This window comes from Brassica oleracea, chromosome C6, assembly GCF_000695525.1.
Source record: "Brassica oleracea var. oleracea cultivar TO1000 chromosome C6, BOL, whole genome shotgun sequence".
Taxonomy (NCBI): Eukaryota; Viridiplantae; Streptophyta; class Magnoliopsida; order Brassicales; family Brassicaceae; genus Brassica; species Brassica oleracea.
In genome coordinates this window covers 34,761,853-34,778,670 of record NC_027753.1, presented here as the reverse complement: position 1 = coordinate 34,778,670, position 16,818 = coordinate 34,761,853, and the positions used below count along the sequence as shown (strand labels likewise).

The 16,818-nt window shown below is 36.0% G+C and overlaps 3 protein-coding genes across 4 annotated transcripts; 1 reads left to right on the top strand and 2 right to left on the bottom strand.

Annotated features, from left to right (window-relative positions):
- Positions 1-1,320: 1,320 nt before the first annotated feature.
- LOC106298230 (cyclin-D1-1) lies at positions 1,321-4,165 on the bottom strand. The gene is made up of 6 exons (XM_013734311.1): positions 3,815-4,165; positions 3,626-3,712; positions 2,784-2,882; positions 2,480-2,681; positions 2,264-2,400; positions 1,321-2,167 (listed from the first exon to the last, which is right to left on the bottom strand). The coding sequence occupies exons 1-6, from the start codon at positions 4,148-4,150 to the stop codon at positions 1,946-1,948; spliced, it is 1,083 nt and encodes a 360-aa protein (XP_013589765.1). The 5' UTR covers positions 4,151-4,165; the 3' UTR covers positions 1,321-1,945.
- A 7,465-nt stretch (positions 4,166-11,630) lies between these two features.
- On the bottom strand, positions 11,631-14,089 carry LOC106298226 (metalloendoproteinase 2-MMP). 2 transcript variants are annotated; one of them, XM_013734306.1, is made up of 2 exons: positions 12,513-14,089; positions 11,631-11,808 (listed from the first exon to the last, which is right to left on the bottom strand). In XM_013734306.1, exon 1 carries the CDS (start codon positions 13,715-13,717, stop codon positions 12,572-12,574), a length of 1,146 nt encoding a protein of 381 aa, XP_013589760.1. In that variant the 5' UTR covers positions 13,718-14,089; the 3' UTR covers positions 11,631-11,808; positions 12,513-12,571. The 2 variants fall into 2 exon arrangements, with proteins under 2 accessions (XP_013589760.1, XP_013589761.1); XM_013734307.1 differs by having other exon boundaries at positions 11,639-11,811; positions 12,516-14,089.
- A 1,045-nt stretch (positions 14,090-15,134) lies between these two features.
- LOC106298084 lies at positions 15,135-16,760 on the top strand. The gene is made up of 4 exons (XM_013734179.1): positions 15,135-15,770; positions 15,851-16,383; positions 16,498-16,558; positions 16,665-16,760. The coding sequence occupies exons 1-4, from the start codon at positions 15,135-15,137 to the stop codon at positions 16,758-16,760; spliced, it is 1,326 nt and encodes a 441-aa protein (XP_013589633.1).
- Positions 16,761-16,818: the final 58 nt, after the last annotated feature.

The following is a 16,818-nucleotide window of genomic DNA, read 5'->3' as shown; positions in this document are numbered from 1 at the left end:
AAATTAAAAATTAAATAAATAAAAATAACAATAGTTCTAAAAAAAATTATTTAAAAAAAAATATTTATTTTTAAGATTTAAAGTTTAGTGTTTAAGATTTATAATTTAGAATTTATCCAAATGTTTAGTGTTTTTCCAAGGGTTTATGGTTTACCTAAGGGTTTGGGGTTTACCCAAGGGTTTAAGGTTTTCCCAAGGGTTTAGGGTTTAGGATTAGAGTTTAGGGTTTAGTGTTTTGTTGACAACATTATTTTTTTTTTTGAATTCGTTTTTTATATATTATTTTTATTTATTTTTAAATTTTATTTTGAAAAAATAATATAATTTGCCAAGTTATTTGGTTTCCTTAATTAAAAGATACTAGATTTAAAATGACAATTTTCTATTGGTTGGTGAACCTAAAGGTTCAACCTAGGGGGTGAACCCAAGAATAACTCTTAAACTAATTGATCAGAATTATGAATTATCCGGAAAGAGACATTTTGTCGAAGTAGGGTTTACCTGTGTCGGAACAAACTCAAAATAACTTGGTTATACGATTAAAACACACCTTTTTAAGTGTTTCTATGCAGTAAATTCAGTTTGACTTTTCTTTCACTTCTAATTTCAGTTTTACATGTAGATTCATGCATACATATAGATTGAGACTATACAGAGGCATAAGCTCGTATACGTGTGGCTAATATTTGAGGGGTTCGAGAGAGGAAACGGTGTTGCTACGTTGTGGTTTCGTGGTGAGACCACTTCCTCTGACATGGAGAGATGAACATCACATGTATGCTACTGCTCCTATTTATTGCTCATCTATGCCAAAAGCCTAAAACCAAGGAAGAAACGAATTTTTTACTGCTGTATAAAATTTGTAAATACAAAAATAACTTGTGTAACTGTACGTCAGAGATAACGAGGGAGCTCACTTTTTAGACATCAAATAATCCTCTTCTTTTGGTCTTTATTAATCAGATATACCTTTTGTCTTCATACGTTCGTCGTTCAATAAAACATATAACTCAGATTCACAAACTCACAAGTTCACATGCCTTATGCTCCCCACAAGGCCACACCAATCCAAGCACCACTCGCATTATCTTATCTCTCAGACTCTCACGTTCTTCTCGCTATTAACAATGTCTGCGACAACCATTATTGCTTACTTCATTATATAGCTCCATGTCTTATTTTCTTATCGAAACTGAAAGACATTTTATAATGAAAAAGGAAATTTATATATACACACGTAACGCCTTACACGCATGCATATAATATGAGAAAAAAACACCGTGCTCAAACCCCGGTAAGAGCAGCAGGTACATGTAAATGTAAATCAAAACACAAAACTTCCCGCCAAAAATAAAAGATTTGAAGAGAAAGAAACAAACAAAAACACGTGCGACACACGCCTCCGGCACATGCAGTCGGCACACAAACGAATAAAAAAAAAACAAATAGTGTATATACTAGCAAAGGTGCTTATTAGGGCCCACAAACTGCTGCGATCCATTAAGACAAAGGCTTCTCTCTCAGTCTGAAATCTTCAAGCTTTCACTCAAAATCTTTTTCATACGCTCCCCCGTCTTATCAACACCACTACCTGTGACTGTAATGTATCATGTGCCCCTTCTCACTCACACACACACATGATATTCCTCTCACACGTGTGTCGTCTACATTCACTCACTTTTTCATATATATTTTTTTTTACTTTCTTCTCATTGGGAATCTGCAAAGTCATTAATGATGAGCATTGTCTCTCCCAACTAACCCCAAATCTTACCTTCCCATAAAAGTTGTAAGCAAACAATGTTTCATTAAACTCTTATTCCTTCCGCTTTGGATGGAAACACTCTCACCAACCCACTAATTATGTTTTTCTTTTTAATCTTAACCACCCCAACTTATTATTAACTATGTACTTCATATGTCATAAATCTACTTCCCCCTGAGTCTATTCAGAGCTGGATTTGTCATCACCTACCCATGAGTAGTCACTTAGTTTCCTCCTTTTAGATGGAGAAGATGATGAGGAGGAGGATTCATCACTTGGCCTCATCAGAGTGGATGCTGCTCTTACGCTCACTCTAAGCTTTGCTATCACTCTTGGTGAATTTCTTCGGTTATTCTCTATCGCCATTGCTTTCATCAGCTTGTAGCATCTCACGATCTTTTCCTGAAATTCAAGGAATATTAATATATATAAAAACCAAAGACACTATTGTTAATAATATCCTGTCTTTTTTATCAAAACATGCTTAATCCAACTTACTTTGCTTAATCCGTTACACCAAGTCTCAGGGCTATCGTGGAGATTTGCAGCAGAGGATAGAGAAGGGAGCTCGTTGGCTACGCAAAGAATCGCAGCTGCAGCTATGCTCGATGGCCTATACTCAAGAAAGCTCGCTTCTGTGCAATATGATTTTTTTTTGTTAGAAGCAGACCAATGTACGTCTGATATTAATGATCATACACAACATTGTGTTACCTTTGATGTTGGAGAGTATAATTTCTGTGGCATGGGAGCGAAAGAACCCGAGAGAGGTTCCTAAAGGATCGATCTTATAAGCAAAGAAGCTGAGGAAGCTGAAGGGTGTAACAGATCTTAGTCTCCAATCTAAAACATCCAAAACAAGAAGTTCCATTCTTTGTATCGTCTTTGCTTCAAATATATACTTCACTCCTTCAACCTACATTCCAAACAAAGACACGAGTTAGATATACAGAGCTGAAAAACAGAGCAAGTCCAGATTTAAAAAAAAAATGATTTTAACAAGAATAAATGAAATAACCTGGAAATCAAAAAGAGAAGGAACAACAACTTCCTCCATCTTGGCTGCTAAAGACAAGCATGCCACTGCTAAAAGTTGCATTGGCCAACCACTCGTTTCCTGTAAAAAGTATACTGCTAATTAATCTCATCATTGATTATATACATACTCTAATCATAATAGTAATAAATAATACTATATTATATAGTAGAGGAGCGTTTTAACTACATGATTATAAAGTTTTAAGATAAAGAGGACAAATGGAGTGGAAAGTTTACTGCAAAAGTATAGTATTATTGTGTAAACAAATATTACAATAAAGACCCCTAAACTAAAATAATTTAAATAAAAATAACAAAAGAAATAATTTTTTCTTCCCCATGCCGCTCCCGTTTTATAATTATTTATACAAATAGTTCATTCCAAAATATTATCTGGATAAATCAATCCCATCTAATAAATGTTTTAAACTCATATTTACCATAAATTTTCATCTACCAAGTACTAGTTTTGAAGAAAAGTCAATAAAACAAATAGATCCCCCGTGAAAAAGTGAAAACTATTGACTTTGTTTTGGTTGTTATTTGTCATATCACAAAATATGAACCAGGGCCGGCTCATGAGAGGGGACAAGCGGTACGTCAGCTCCGGATCTAAGTCCGTGCCCCCGTATAATAATAATTAAGGGAACATTTTTTTTATAAATTTATATATTATAAATCTATATATTTATATATAAAAATATAATAAATAAAATAAATAAAATTGAAAAGTGATTAAATGTAAAAAAAAAATTTTTTGCCCTACGGCCCTAGCAATGTTGAGCCGGCTCTGTGCGAACGTTGACGTTTTAAAGCTTTTACCGGTAATCGGCGAGCGCAGAGAAACCGATCCATATAGTTAACGGCGAGGTACGCCGTCAAAGGCTGAAAGCTGTAATACGCCTGTACCTGTAACCAAACAAACAGCACTGTCTGAAACCACCATCTCTGCATGTAAACCAAAAATAACGAAAGCTGATTCTTATAAATATTAAAAAGTAAACCACGCGCCTGGAGTATCCACGTGACGGACTCTTCTCTAGCGGAAGCGTCGAGAGATTGAGAATGGAACCTAGAGAGATAGTCAAGTCCTGGAACAAAGTGCCTCTCGTCCTCTATACAGCTCGCGATTGAATCATCAGGCCATGATTCAACCTCCTCCGACGAGAACTCAGCCGTTGATTCGCCGGAGAAACACTCTCCGCAGAACAAATCCATATCCTCGTTGCTGCTAATCGGAAAACGAATCACAATCAGATTGTCATTGCATCTCCATGAACTCTTGCCTGGATCTGAGTGAGAGAGAGAGTGAGGGAAGAAGGAGAGAAGAGTGAGGGTTGAACACATTCATTTGTTTGGATATATAAACACGAGAAAGCACACAGAAACTTAATATTTATTTATTTATTTTATTGGGAAAATAAAAACAGAACAGAACCGAACAGAGACTGTTACAGTTTCCGTTTTGCCCGGGAAACGGGACTGTTCCCGAGTCGAGACAGGGAAGGTTTGAAGTTTTTTTGGTTTTTTTGGTTTTGTTGTTTGTCTTGTGTTTTGTGACTAACACGCGCTAAAGCGAAATGCGCAGGTTAGCAGAAGGCAGTGGTGTGTAAAGGTAACTTAATTACGTATACGTGGCTTAGGGTTTACGGGTTGCATTGCATGAGTACAGGCTGTACAGCTAATGTACGTTTTGTTTGGATGTAGTCTGTTACTCTTGTGAGGAGGAGAGAGGTCCGTATTGTTTTCATAATATGCTGCTGTGTAATCTATTGATTGGTGATTGCCTTAATGGGCCTGGTGTGCACGGGTGTAATATGAACCATTTTCGGCTAGGTCGCTTAGGCAGAACATTTTGCAGATGTTGTGCGAGTATACGCCAACCCAACCAATTATGTATTGTGGTTACCAACTAAATTTTGTTTTAGGTTACTGTATAAATTTTTTTGGATTTTCTTTTAAAGATCTAATAATGATAAGATCAAATTTCACTAGATTAAGTCAGTTTATCTGCAGAGTTAAATGAAGACTTTGCTTTAGAAAATGTACGAATCGACTAATGTAATTTTTTTTATCATTTAAGAAAAAAATATATTTGCTATTTGTCACTTCTCATTATGATTTATCATTTAAATTTACAGTAAAACTCTATAAATTAATAATGTTACGATTTGATATTTTATTAGTTTATAAAATTAATAATTTATAAAAAAATATTTTTCTAGATTTATATATTTTAAAATATTTTTTCTGAAAAAGAAGAATACTTGATTTACAGTATAAGATTGATTAAATTTTACGTATAAATTAATTTTCTGTTATTCTTATTCAATTATTTGATGTATACAAAATATATACCATAAATGTAGTCTAAAATATAGAATAACATCAATATATTTAGAAATATTAACAAAAAAATAAATAAACTTCAATATGAATTATGAATAAGAAACAATACAATATTGTTTATATTTTATAAATTTACTTCAATATGAATAAGAAACAATACAATATGTTTTATATTTTATAAATTTTATATAGTTAATTATCTATTTATTTTTCATATTAGGACCATATATTTCAAAAAAGAAATTATTATTTTATATGATTAAATTTTATTTTATACTAATCGTATTTGATATTTTGGTAAAAATTATCAAGTATTAATATATGGAGTTTGAGATAACTCTAAATCTACCCAATGATGTTTGGAATTTTATATGGAAGCCAGGTGAACATCATCGAAACATGTTTCATTTTATTAAAAATAAGATACATTGAAAATAACGCAACATTCAAGATCAGTATCATATGTTAGTAAAAAAAAGAAGAAGGTCAGTATCATATGACTATATATATGATATTATAAATCATAGTAAAATATTTGTAAAATAATGTAGACTTCTGTTAATTTTTCTAGACATCCCTGCATATACATGAGGTCATTTCTCTTATAATAAATGCAGGTAAGGATGTCGAACCCTTCCACAGCCACTAGGCAGTCGTTTACTTTTATTGAATAGTTTAAATAAATATGTACAAATTATTAGAAATGATACGAAATAAACAAATTAATTTTCTAAAATCTAAAGCAAAAAGGTAGGAAAAAGTGGTGACGGAAAGAAATTTAGAGAATAACGTAAGACTAATTATAATTTAACAATTAAAATGGACCATAAAGGAAAACATCCTTCACTATTTATCTGTTATGGCTCGGTTTGTTCTACTTATTTGTTTTCTATTATGGTCGACAATATCTAACAATAATCAAGCCAAAACACTGAAGATCAAAAGGAGTGAAATTATGCACCTTCCAACCTACAACAATTTATCAGACTGACATTACATTCTCGTGGTAGGGCTAGTCAATTTGGTTAATGTCTTAATTTCTCAAAGAACAACAATACAATTCATGGGAGCCATTTTCTTATAGTCAACAATCGTGGTTGAATGGTTATTTCAGATTCGTATATGTTATGTTCTGTGCTAGACATGATCTTATACTATCATCGTCGCATTAATTTTCTCCTGTAGCATGGTCAACTCGGACCTTATTGATACGTATAAATCTATCCGTCCATAACTCTTGCGTGATAATGATGTTGTTAGATTAAATTAAATATGCAGACCTCTTGTCATATAAGTCGATGTTGAGTTAGTAGAAAATAATGGACATTTGACGAGATGGATCGAGCCATTTTCAACTACATATGTTGATTTTTTTTAACTATAAATGTTTGATTGTTTATCAGCCGCTACGTTAAATTGATCTTGAGAAACATTTTTTCAATATTACTTTTAAAGGAAGAAACAAGAAAATGAACAACCACAAACTTTGACAAATAGGTGAATTCAGATCATTGTAGAGATCGATTTCAATGGAATGATAATGACGCCTAAATGATTTTGCACTAATCTTTTATTGACTTTTTACTCGAGCTCCATACTCCAATTATTACTAAATAGCAACATGAATTTAAGATCTTTTTAACTTTCTCTAACCTCTCTAGTCTCTATACATACTCGCAAACATTTCCAAGATGATAGATCATAGATGTATAGTGACACTTTTCAGAACACTGTAGACACAGTTCTTTTTTATTTCGATCGTATCCAGTGTCCATTTCATTTTTCGTTGAAGTATTCCTTTTGTTTTCTGTTGTTTTGTGAAGTATTTTGTGTCAATAACTCAATATAGTTTTCAAATATTCAAATATTTTATACTGTAAAAAACAATTGGTACAAAGTGCTATGATACTAATTTGATTTAATTTTGTTGATCATTAAAAAGTATCATTCATGACATTAAAAACATGATATATATGCTCAGCAAATTAGCTTACAGTAAACAAAATTGTCTGGTTCTCTACTGTTACATCTCTTCGAAATAGGACCATAATTCATTGCCTCGGTCGAGTTACTTGTATGGTTAGAACATACAAGTCTTTTAAACTCCCCCAAAAAGAAGACCTTTAAAATATCTTGAATAGTTAAGAATGCGCTAACTTAACTAATTTTGAAAGACGTTATAAATCTGGTACAAGTTGCCATCGAGATTTTGCACACAAGAAGTGTTCAAATGGACCCTTCTTCATCTTTATATATCTTTTTGGACTTTGGTCGGCGTTGGCAGATTATGACTCACTATACTCTATATACCACCATTTCTTCTTTTTAATAACCTCTTTATTTCTCAATTCAAAATAAAAATTATAACCTCTTTATATATCTTTCTAGTGTAGTGGCATATAGGCTCCGATCAAATTCGTATACATTTCATTATTCTCCTAAGAAAGATGTTTCCACGTCATTAGCTACTTCGAAGTCTGGTAAATATATATATATATTTTTTTTTTTGATCAAACGAAGTCTGGTAAATATTATATCGATTTTTTATAAATAGATATATACATACGTAAATAAATGTATCAATATCTCATACTAGTATGTGTATAACATTAACACTTAAATCATTTATACCAAAACAAAAAAACTATAGAAAAACAAAACAGTTAAATGGTACGGAAAATAGTTGGTTCAACACATAATTAATAGTGGGACGTGCCATATAAGAACGAAAACATTACAACAACAAAAGATTCCGTATGATATTCAAAAACTTTATTCATAAGTTATAACCAATTTAGTTATACTTTATTATGTGTACATTAAAATATGTAATTATATAGGGCCAAAACAAGAAACTTGTGAATTTGTACATTATCAAATGTGAGAGTGAAAACGTGGCACCATTCACATGCGTTATTCAACCTAACAGAAGTCGAATAGTATAGTTAGTACTTAGTACAATCGAATCGATAACTTCTGTATGTATATATGCAAATGTAATATATATGTGTATTGTACATTTGTACACTAAAAAGCTTCACGTAGTAGATGCTTTATCATTGGTATAGTGCCTTTTTTTTTTGTTCAACATCATTGGTATAGTGCCTAAGTTACTGCTTATCTAACAACCCACTAAGCCCTTCTAAGTTTGGTCTATCTTAGAGCTCTATTATTATTATCTTCTATCAAAATCAATTAATTACTATGACGGCTTGACAGATTGTGGCTAATCTTTAATGATAATCTTTTTTTTTTTTTTTTGAAACACCTTTAATGATAATCTCTATAATCCCTTTTCTTAGTTGTAGTTGTAGATGCCTATTGCGATATCATACTTCCCGTCTATATTAAATATAAGTATGTGACATTATATAAACATATGTTTAGCGTTAAAAGTATACTAGAATGCCCAAGGCCGGCCCTAAAAGTTTGGAGGCCCAAAACCATTTAGTAAAGATTTCAAAAATTTGGAGACCTAAAAAAATGTTTTTTATAAATTAGAGGCCTATTTATATATAAAAATTTTCAAAAATTTTGGAGATCCAAAGCAAATGTTTCATTGGGCTTGGCCCGAGAATCCCTAAAGAATAAAGATGATAGAAATAGGAACCATTAAATATATAGAAGGTTATATTGACTGACTTTCTAACTCTAATAAGAGTAGGGCAACTCATAGCTACTCCAACTCAACCTAACTCTAAACTTTTTTTTTGGTCAAACGTAACTCTAAATTTTATGAAGACTAAATAACAATGATATGACAATTTTAATGTAAAATGTCTTATGCATATTTGACTATATACTAACATATGTAGTTCTGATCACATGTTGCATTTATTTCTTTTACACTTGCACAGTATATCTCTCTCCTTTCTTTTTTTTTCCCGAAAAAATAATTTATTTCATTCAAACGAAACATACAAGAGCCCACATGAAGATGGTTACAAGAACCCACGCGGGGTGACTCAAGACATAAACTCGAAGATGAATGGACAATCACCCTCCACACAAACCCACATAAAAGCGGCTACTTAAACCCACACCGGGATAGCTTACGGCACCAAAAGACCAAAACCGACACTAATACTACATAAGGCTAAGCAACCCAAGAGCGAATTAGAATATAATTAGCAGATTTTAAACTTTTGCAGAGGCCAAAGATCGGAAATTGCCGTTGCTGCTGTCCATAGCCCGCCACGCGGTAAACTCCACCTCCTACACCACGACTTATCGCCGCTGCTACACGCACGCCAAACGATACCGCCCAATAACTGAAACTCTGCGACTTCATGACACAACAGAAAGAACCGCTACACGGTCCACATTGCCTTCAGATAATGGTGCAACGCTCATCGCGCCCACTTGCTCATAGAAAGAAGTCCAGACACAAAACTCAACAAAGACGAGGCCTTGCCATACGGATCCTCCAGAAACACTGCCTGAGAACCGATAAGCGATCACTGCACCCACCACTCTACGAATACCCTCTGCTAACCCAACTCACATCACTCTTTAACACTACCACCACTGACGGATTCAAGAAACCCACCAAAACACTAAGGAATATTTAAAAGGACCAAACTCTAAACTTACTGGACATTAGAACCTGAGAAATAACCACAAACATGAGAATAACCAGGACCAAAACGGAAAACATCCTCGAGAAACCCTAAAAATCCGACCCCACCATGAAACACTACTCCACACCACTGTGTCTAGCCTCCAGAGTTAGCTGATTCACAACCGGCCGTCGATCTACCTCGCGAACAGAAATTTAAAGAAGGGAGAAACGCCTCACCGGAACCGTAGACAAAGTAGCGGGGGAGGGAAGAAACCACGAATGAGCAAAAAGGAAAACGAAACGAGGGGAAGAAGAAACCTCCGGCGTCGATACGCGTGCTCACGCGCCGGCCGGACGCCGGAGCGGACGTCAAGCTCCGATTAATTAATAGAGAGGCTGGAGCGTTGGGGAGGAGAGAGACACTTTGGCTTTCGTTTTTTAACTTAGTGATATAGATTGATTATTGATTGGTGATATGCATACGTGTTATGTAAAACCGAATTCTAACATAGTTAACCCAAAAATCTAAGGAAATATGTAATTAGGTTATATTGTGCATACATATTACACCATATAATATTAAGTATAAAATACGTATAGAGAACGTCACACATGTGAAACGAACCAACATGTATTAGGAGATGGTCCCATGGAGAGAGATCTCATGACTTCAAATCAAGAACTGGTCCAATTACAAAATGGACACGTAAATATGTACAAAGCTTAATCTCCATCCCTCTATTGGGTCTACACACAGCCTAGCATTTTTGTATTTTCTGCACTGTTTTTTTATTTCTTTACTTTTTAAAACTTTGATATAATTCTTTGAATTCTTATTTTCAGCTTTTCTTCTCTGATTTTTTTTTAAAAATCTCCCTGGAATATTCTCGCATTTTCCAATGAATGAGTCTAGCTGGGTCCTTTGATTTTGCCACGGCTAATCAAATCCGCATTATCTTTTTGTTTGAAAAAGTGAAAATTATAAGGAAAAATACATAATATAACAATTATTGATGAAGTTCATAAAATAAAAACCTGGGGCCTTTGAAAGATGCTGTCTCACATATTCATACATCTTTCAATAAAATCCAATTTACATGATTCCATATAGGTCAGGCATACTAAATGTAAGCAAGCAGCATTTATGGTGTTGCATCAGGTTACGGCAGAATATTGATTACTGAAACACAAACTATATATTAACTTATGGGCCTAATGGAATAAATTTTAACTTAATGGACTTTAATTAGGCCCATTAAGGAACATTATGAAAAAGTGAACCAACGGGTTTTCTTGAAGACGCTTTATTAGCGATTCTGCAGTTTTCTTCTCAGACGAATATGTAGATAAAGTAAAACACAAGCATGAACGGAGCTTCGCTATGCAATTCCGTTTTGCTCCATTCTCATTATCATTCTCGTTTCAAGTCATCGTGTTTCATCGCTTCTTTGTCTATCTGATTTTATCAAACATTTACTGAGACACAAGTTATTGCAGGAAAATGGCATTGATAAGTTATACTAGAACCAGATTTATTTATTTAACTAGCTGTTGATGGGCCCACTCGAAAGCAGGACCCTCCAAAAATAGGCGTATGCCACTTAAAGCGTGGAGAGCACACGGTATTCTTTAGTAAAAGGCGAAAGAATAGTTCGCTTTGTGCTCACCACATAGCTGCGTGATTTTCAATTGTTGAACGAGAGCTCTATTTATATTGTAACTTCTTCTGCTAGTTGCTACCATTTATCCGATGTGGGAGACTGAAATGCAGTGGAACCAAGAAGGCGCTCGGTACTGATTTAAAAATCTCACTGGGCATCCATGAGCCTGAAATAAATTACGTTACTGTAATGAAGTGAAGCTTGCGCATCTAAACTTATTTGCTTCTTTTTTCCGAACAAGTTTTGTAAACTGCATCAAGGTGGTGTAGGATTTAAGTACGCTATACGAGAAAGTCAGAAAGGTTACAATAAAGTTGCTGTCAATTGGTGACTGAAAACTAAATGAAATCTAGTCATAAACAAAGGAAACAAAAAAAATGTATAACACGAAAATCAACATTGGTAGGAAACATGTGAATAGAAAAACTGTAGAGGAACTAATGTCTGAATATATGTGTTCTGTATAGGCCTGGCAAAAATTACCGGAACCAAACCGAAATATCCGAAACCGGAACCGGACTAATACCCTCAAATATCCGAACGGTTCCTATATTTTTATATCCGAAATAACCGAACCGGAACCGAACCGAGAACCGAACGGGTATCCGAATATATAAAAATATTAATTATATATACATATACATATAACATCACTAAATATATATTTTTAATTTAAAATTCTATTAAAAGTATCTGAAAATAGTAGAAGATAACTAAATTATTATAAAGTATCCAAACTACCCGAAAGTATCTGAAACTATCCAGATAGTTTTATCCGAAATATCCAAAGTAATCCGAAATATCCAATTTTTTTATCTAAATCATCCTAATTATTTGATATTTTACCCCAAATAACCGATATTTTATCCAAATTATCCGAACTACCCGAACTATCCGAACCCGAACCGGATCCAAACGAGAACCGAACTTTTTCCGGATATTTTCCGGTTCATACATTTACTATCCGAACCGAACCGAATCCGACACTATCCGAACCGAACCGAACCGAAAATATGTCAAGTACTAAATGGATCCTCTAGCCCCTATCCGAATTACCCAAAACCCGAAATACCCGAACCGAACCGATACCCGAAATGCCCAGGCCTTCTGTACATCCCAATCTTTTTGTAATAAAAAGGAATTAAGAGATGAGGTAAAAAACAAATATCTCTAAATAAATAAAGTAAAATAATTAATCTACGGTAATAACCACAAGAACAATCCGACGGTTGATAAAAAAAGACTTAAACTCGTCATCCTGGATGAACCGTCGATTCTCACGGCCGCACCAAAGCTACCAGTATCTCGTTCCCGAGTGGTGGCGGCCGGCGGAGACGTGCCGTTAAAATTAGGATTAGCATCGTACAAGTACTGGATCCCTTCCACGTCATCACTCGTCAAGTCAACTTTACGTTTCCCCGTCGTGATCGTCGGATACATGATCGACTCCTCCACAGATGAATGTCCCAAACCAAGAAGATGACCGATCTCGTGAACCGCCACCGACTCAAGATCAACCGCCGCCGTGACGGAGAGGAAGCTGTCGAGGTCTCCGGAGACAACCCAGTTCTCGTCAGCGTCGAGATGGAACTTCCCGCTCGGAGGCGAGAAAGCGTGAGCCAGCGTGCCCAACACGCCGTCGAAAGGCTCCCCGTCGCCGTGGTCGCCGGTGTAGAATCCGATCGTGATGTCGGAGGTCGTGAAAGACTCGATGTTCGTGAAGTTCAGCGCTGTGACGTCCGACCAGCGTCCGAACGCGCGCGCGAACACGCTCTTGACCTCGTCGGTCAACGGGTTTCTCGGGTCGAAGGCGTAGGTCAAGTCACGGCGGTCTCTCGGCCACCGTGGCTCTCCGGGGAAAAGCGTGTAGTGTTTGACCGTGTGCAAACGAGGTACCTTGCCGCCAGGGGAGAAGTTGACTTCGAAAGTCTTTCTTCTTCCGTTGTGCATCAGCGACGTACCGTTGACAACGTCCGGGTTGCCGCAACGAGGAACCACGATGTGTTTAATGGTTAACGCGTCGAGCTCTCCGGTTACGTTTAACCGGAAATTCTTTTGGTACAACTCCACGGCGTTTTTTAAGATGTCATCGAAATCATCTGTGAAGTTGCCTGAATACGTCTCCGGGATGTAACCAAAACGCTGGAAGTATTTTTTGATGCGGAAGAGACCGTCGACGTTTTGGCCGTGGTGACAGCCGGTGAAATTGGAGAAGGCGTCCCAGAAAACGCGTGTGGTGTTACGTAGAGAGGGTGGAATGGCGGTTGAGTTGGGGAAGAACCATGCGGAGACGGGAGAAATGATTAGGAATAACGATAGAAACCCGAAAACGCAAAACCTCATGGTGGTTTTGAGATTAGAGGTAAGCCACCCAAAAAACGAAAATGGAGAGATAATATTGGGATTTTAGGAGAGAATCTAGAGAGAGAGAGAGAGAGAGAGAGAGGTAGAATCTAAAAACAGGTAATGCCGTTTTTAAATTTAAGATAAGTGAGGAAGTTTGAGGTCAGCTACTGCGTTTGCGTTTTGTATTGGCGGGTGAGGGGCCGTTGGGAATCGTTTGCGTGTCTGCCAAAGTTCTGCTTTTAAAAATGTTTTAAGAAAATGGTGAATGATTCCAATGGAAGCATCTATTGTCTTAGTTACGTTGAAACTTCGCAGAGGTCATCAAGAGAGGAGACTCCTGTGCCACAGAAAGACTTCGGTCTGGTTAGGTTAAAGAGGGTAGATAACCGGTTTGAGGGAAAAGTCAAGTCAAACAAAGGGGGTTTAACTAGTTTTTGTTTTTAAGTTTCGAGTGGGAGTTGGTTCGGTCGGAAAAGTCATTAGCTAGTCTTTGTCCGACGCGTTTTAACGACGTCACCTAAGTCTGCTGTTACAATCTTGTACATTCGTTAAGTGGTAACAACATATGATTCCAAGGCTTCACATCAAATACCTTTTGTAAGGTTTGGTCCCCATACGCTGTTTCCATTTGTTATATCTGATTTTAAAACATTGTTTTAGACTTTTAGTATGTCTTGACGAGTAGATAGAACATTTTAAAATCTCTTTTCAACTTTTAAGTTCTTAACGCAGGCTTTACAAACAAAGAGGTTCGAGTTCTAATTAGATCAAGCTATTGCTTATCTTCTGTTGGAAAATTCTGTCAATTCAAGCTATCTCCCGAAACTCTCATTCTGGCTACGTGTATGGGCTTCGTTGACTTGGCGATTGGATAAAATAATGTAACTATATCATCTTGTACTAGTTCATGCCTTACGACTAATAATTATTTATGTCTACTCTAATAGAACTATAAAGAAAGAGAGAAGAAACAAAACCAAAGAACATTCTTTTACATGCAAGAAAACGTTTATAGGAAGATAGAACAATTTGGAAAACGTTTAGTAGAAAACTACTTTTTGAGATTTTGCCTTTTTTTTTTAATGGAACGGGGACGAGGAATCCAAAGGGTTATATATACCATTATGGTAGTTCTCAAGGAGGTTCGTTGAACATGCAGACGCAGATATATATGCATTTACTGATCACATTAATCCCTTGGCGATTTGTTTCCAAATTCAAAAGCTTTTCCCGAGGTTCATAATTTCATTTACTGCTTGACAAGAAACCTTTTGAGATTCTACCTCTGGTTCTTCAACATATAGAGGCAAAATCTTCTTGATTTCTTTAAAACGTGTTACCCACCCACAATAGTAAATTCTAAGTCTCTTATCTTCCACATTTGGTCTCTCTACTCGTTTTCCTTTTATTTCCAATGGATAATGGTGTAAAGTTCAGCTTGAAACTTCTCATTGATGAGAAGAGAAACAAAGTTGTTTTGGCTGAGGCTGAGCAGGATTTTGTTGATGTGCTCCTCAGCCTTTTGACTCTCCCAATGGGTAAAATCGCTGGCTTGCTCAAGGATCACAAGACAGTCCTCAGCTTCTATAAAAACCTTAACAAAAGTGTTGCAGATATGGACACTAGTCATTTTGAGACAGAAGCTTGCAAGAGTATGTTGTTGGATCCAAAGAGTAGTAAGGATATCCATCGCAAAAGGCTCAAACTGAACATGAGTTATACTGTTCCAACAGAGTTCTTTGTGTGCCCAAGTTGTTTCAAGAGTCCTTCATGTGGAAGCAGGGCATACAGCAATTTTAACACCTCAAAATGTAGCTGTGGAGCTTTGATGGATGCTCGGATTCATGTCCCAGAAGAAGTTCAAGTTGAACAAGTGATAGGAGATATTGCAGATGGAGTGTCTGTTAATTTCCGATCCTCTTTCATTGTCACTGATGATTTGAAAGTGACACCGAAATCTATTGGTGTTCTCATGAATGTTCTAAATGATCTAGGGTACGTTGGTTATAGTGATCTGCGGGAAACCCTAATTGATGTAGGTTTTGAACAGGTACTTTATTGCCTTTTTATTCTTCTTTCTGATTGTCACGCACGTTATAGCTCTTAATGTATAATTTTCTATGGATGTAGGTGCTGACTCTACTAGGATGTTTATTCACTTCAGAAGCTCCCTTGACAAGCGTATTCCTCAGAAAAACTTGCATGACAAGTAAGAGGATGCATGAAATGTTTTCTCCACCTGCGCTGAAAAATGGGAACGCAAATCCAGGCAGAGTGTGTTCTGTGAAAGTTTTTGTTAGAAAGCTTGATAGAGAGATTCTGTATGCAGAGTGCAATGAAGACCTCATTGACTCTCTTCTCACCTTTCTGGTTCATCCTCTTGAGATGGCTTGCTCATTGACTAATGACAATACCATTTTTGGATGTGTTGGAAACTTGTGTAGAAGTCAGTGTAGAGGAGATGTTTTCAAGAGTTGTCATCTTCCTGACTTTTATATTTGTAGTAACAATAATCTGATTGATTATGCTCACCAATCAATGACATATCAGTGTTTGATTCCTCACCAAGGATACTCTAGTTTCAAAGTCGCCAGGAACATCGATCGGTCTCTCTCCAAAAATGGCAACATTGTGAGTACGTATCCAACTAATCCAAAAGTCAGGTCTGGTACTTGAAGTTGTGGGAGTGGGTTTATGAAGAAAAAAACGAAGTTCATGATGTCTAATGATCTTACTATAACTCCAATGAATTCATCTTCAACCATTGGCTTGTTAAGGAAGATGCAGGTAGACATCAATGATCTCGAGGAGTTTCAGATCACCATTTCCAAAGCAGAGGTATGCTTTTAGTATTTACCTTCTTCAACTTTTTGTTCTCATGCATCTCCAAAGCAGAGGTATATCCATCTATCCTCAGTTATAATCATTTTTCTCATGCCTGCAGCTCATAAGCATTCTTAGAGCTTCATTGGTCTCCTCATCTGCATTGACCGATGGTCTCTCAAATTTGCTCGTCAAGAAACCAAAGATAGAGACTTGAACTCCACCCAAGATACCTATGGTTTCTGATGTTCTTATGGCTTCTAGGGTTTTCTTTT